Below are 2,816 nucleotides of genomic sequence, written 5' to 3' on the forward strand. Positions count from 1 at the left end.
AAGAGAAGTGAAATAATACCCAACACTTGCTTTTTATATATCTATGTCAGTCCTAACATATAGTGAGAATCATCTCACTTAATTTATATAGTACACTGTGAAGTCCATTTATAAAAAATTATTCTATTATTACTGTTATTATTTACTGTGATGCAGGGATTAACTCTATGTTTTTATATATGTAAGATGAGAGTACTACCACTAAGATGCAATGAAAGTTTTTTCTTATCAATCCCAGCTTATAGATATACAGACAAATACACTGATACAAATATAAATAAATAAAAGTTAGTGAAGATGCCATAACTATTTACATATTTAGTGTGAGGAATTTGCAAAGTCTGGCTATAAATTCTAAATATATATATATGTGTGTGTGTACATATGTACATATCTTCTATTTATAGCTTTGAATCTGAATATAATTTTTATACATTTTAAAATTTTAATTTGTTATCTAAAATGTATTACTACAATCCTTGCTGTTTATTAGAAAATACTAATAAAGCTTGTGTAATCCCTTCTTGAAGTATGTGCAGACAATTGTGATGAAGATTCTAAAAGGAATCACTTAGTACTTTGTCAGTCTGTAGCTCTGATGGAGATTTATAAAGTGAACAAAACTTTGAGTCTCAAGTGAGCCAACATCATGTTTATTTACATGATGTAAACTCAGGCTCAGTAATTTCATCACTCAAGGGACACATGAAATCTGGGAGGAAATCTTAGAAGAGAGAATAATTTTCAAGGATTCTAAACCACTTCCTCTGACTTCTGCAACATGAAAAGGGTTGTCCATTAAGTGAGACAGCATCTTACAGTCTCATAAAAGTGTCCTGTTTCCTTCTACAGGTGAAGAAGATCTTCTTTTTCTTTTCTTTCTTTTCTGTTTTTTTTTTTTGAGACATGTTTTCTCTGTGAAACAGTACAGTCTTTCCTGGAACTCACTCTGTAGACCAGGCTGACCTCAAAGAAAAAAAGTCAAACACAGAAATTGTGTTTCATTCCACAGTGTATCACTTGTAGAAAATTAGACATAGATCTTCATGATGGCTGTTACTTCTTTCATCTTCGATGATTTGGGACATTGGGGAAGAATACATTTATTTTAGTTGCAATGAAATCTCTGTGGAAAATAATGGATTATTGACTCATCTTGATAATTTTCCTTCAGTCACAAAGCTATAAATTCTGAGTTTTTGATACTTTTTAACTATTGCTTTATTTCATCTCTGGTCATTAACTGAAAAGTAAAGAGAAGGGAGAAAATTATATTAAAGTCAATAAGAGTTTATTAGCATTGTCTCTGGAAAGACACACATCACAGTTGGGGAAAGAAGGAAATGTAGATTCCTCAGGAACCAACCTGTGTTATATTTTTATACCTTGCATCATTTTCACAAAACATGGAAATTGCAAATCCAGCAGCTTCAGAAATCCCTGTCTGTTAAAAGACACTTCCCTGTTAATTTCATATACTATCTCTGTTCCTGCAGATGACACCATGAAGCAAATATCTGTGGAGAATCACTCTTTGGTGACTGAGTTTGTTTTTACGGGATTAACAGACCAGCCTGAGTTCCAGTTGCCCTTGTTTTTTGTGTTCTTAATGAGCTACACAGCCACTGTACTGGGAAACTTGAGCTTAATGATTCTCATTTGTCTGAATTCACACCTTCACACCCCTATGTACTTTTTTCTGTTCAATTTGTCCTTTGTTGATTTCTGTTATTCATTCGTCTTTACCCCTAAAATGTTGATGGGCTTTATTTCAGAGAATAGTGTTATCTCTTATACAGGATGCATGACTCAACTATTTTTCTTCTGCTTTTTCGTCAATTCTGAATGTTATGTGTTGACAGCAATGGCCTATGATCGTTATGTGGCCATATGTAAGCCCTTGATGTATACCATCCTTATGTCTCCTAGGATATGTTCCCTGCTGATGTTTGGGTCCTACATGATGGGGTTTGCGAGTGCTGTGGCTCACACCACTTGTATGATTAGGCTCAGCTTTTGTGATTCCAACATCATCAACCATTACATGTGTGAAATCTTCCCCCTCCTCCAGCTCTCCTGCAGCAGTACCTATGCCAATGAACTTGTGAGTTCTCTTATTGCTTGCATAGTTGTCATTGTATCTGGCCTTGTTATTTTAACCTCATATGCTTCCATCCTTTTAAATATTGTTCGCATGTCATCAGCTACAGGTTGGTCCAAAGCCATGGGCACTTGTGGTTCTCACATTGTAACTGTTAGTCTATTCTATGGATCTGGGCTGCTTACATATGTCAAACCAGCATCTCCTGAGTCTGTGGACCAGGGGAAATTTTTCTCAGTGTTTTATACTCTCATGGTGCCCATGGTGAATCCTCTCATTTACAGTCTCAGGAACAAGGATGTTAAACTTGCTGCAATGAGAACCATGATGAGAAGCACAAACTCAGTGAAGAGATGTGTTTGCAGTAGTCTCTGATTACATTGTAAGGTCCTTCCATCCTCCCACCCCATTAACTTTCTTCCGTTCTTTTCCTTTTTTTCAACATTATGATCAGATTTCTACTGTAGGGTGCATGCTCATACACACACACACAGACACACACACACACACACACACACACACCTGTCATAAGTTGTAAGTTGTGATATCTTTTTGGCCCTGTTCTTGATTTCAGAATCCTCTGAACTCTCAGGATTATCCACCCTGGTCATCACTACCTGTACCAAGTGAAGACTTTGGTCTGACATATTTTCTATACCTAAAGATAATGGCTTTTATATTTTGTCTTTTATATTTTTTATTAAAATAAATCCAT

The 2,816-nt window shown here is 35.5% G+C and overlaps 1 protein-coding gene across 1 annotated transcript; it reads left to right on the plus strand.

The window, feature by feature from the left end:
- The first annotated feature begins 1,504 nt into the window (after window positions 1-1,504).
- LOC101837942 (olfactory receptor 143-like) lies at window positions 1,505-2,476 on the plus strand. The gene has a single exon (XM_040730245.1). It carries the CDS (start codon window positions 1,505-1,507, stop codon window positions 2,474-2,476), a length of 972 nt encoding a protein of 323 aa, XP_040586179.1.
- The last annotated feature ends 340 nt before the right edge of the window (window positions 2,477-2,816 follow it).

This window comes from Mesocricetus auratus, unplaced genomic scaffold (assembly GCF_017639785.1).
Source record: "Mesocricetus auratus isolate SY011 unplaced genomic scaffold, BCM_Maur_2.0 Super-Scaffold_100022, whole genome shotgun sequence".
NCBI classification, from domain to species: domain Eukaryota; kingdom Metazoa; phylum Chordata; class Mammalia; order Rodentia; family Cricetidae; genus Mesocricetus; species Mesocricetus auratus.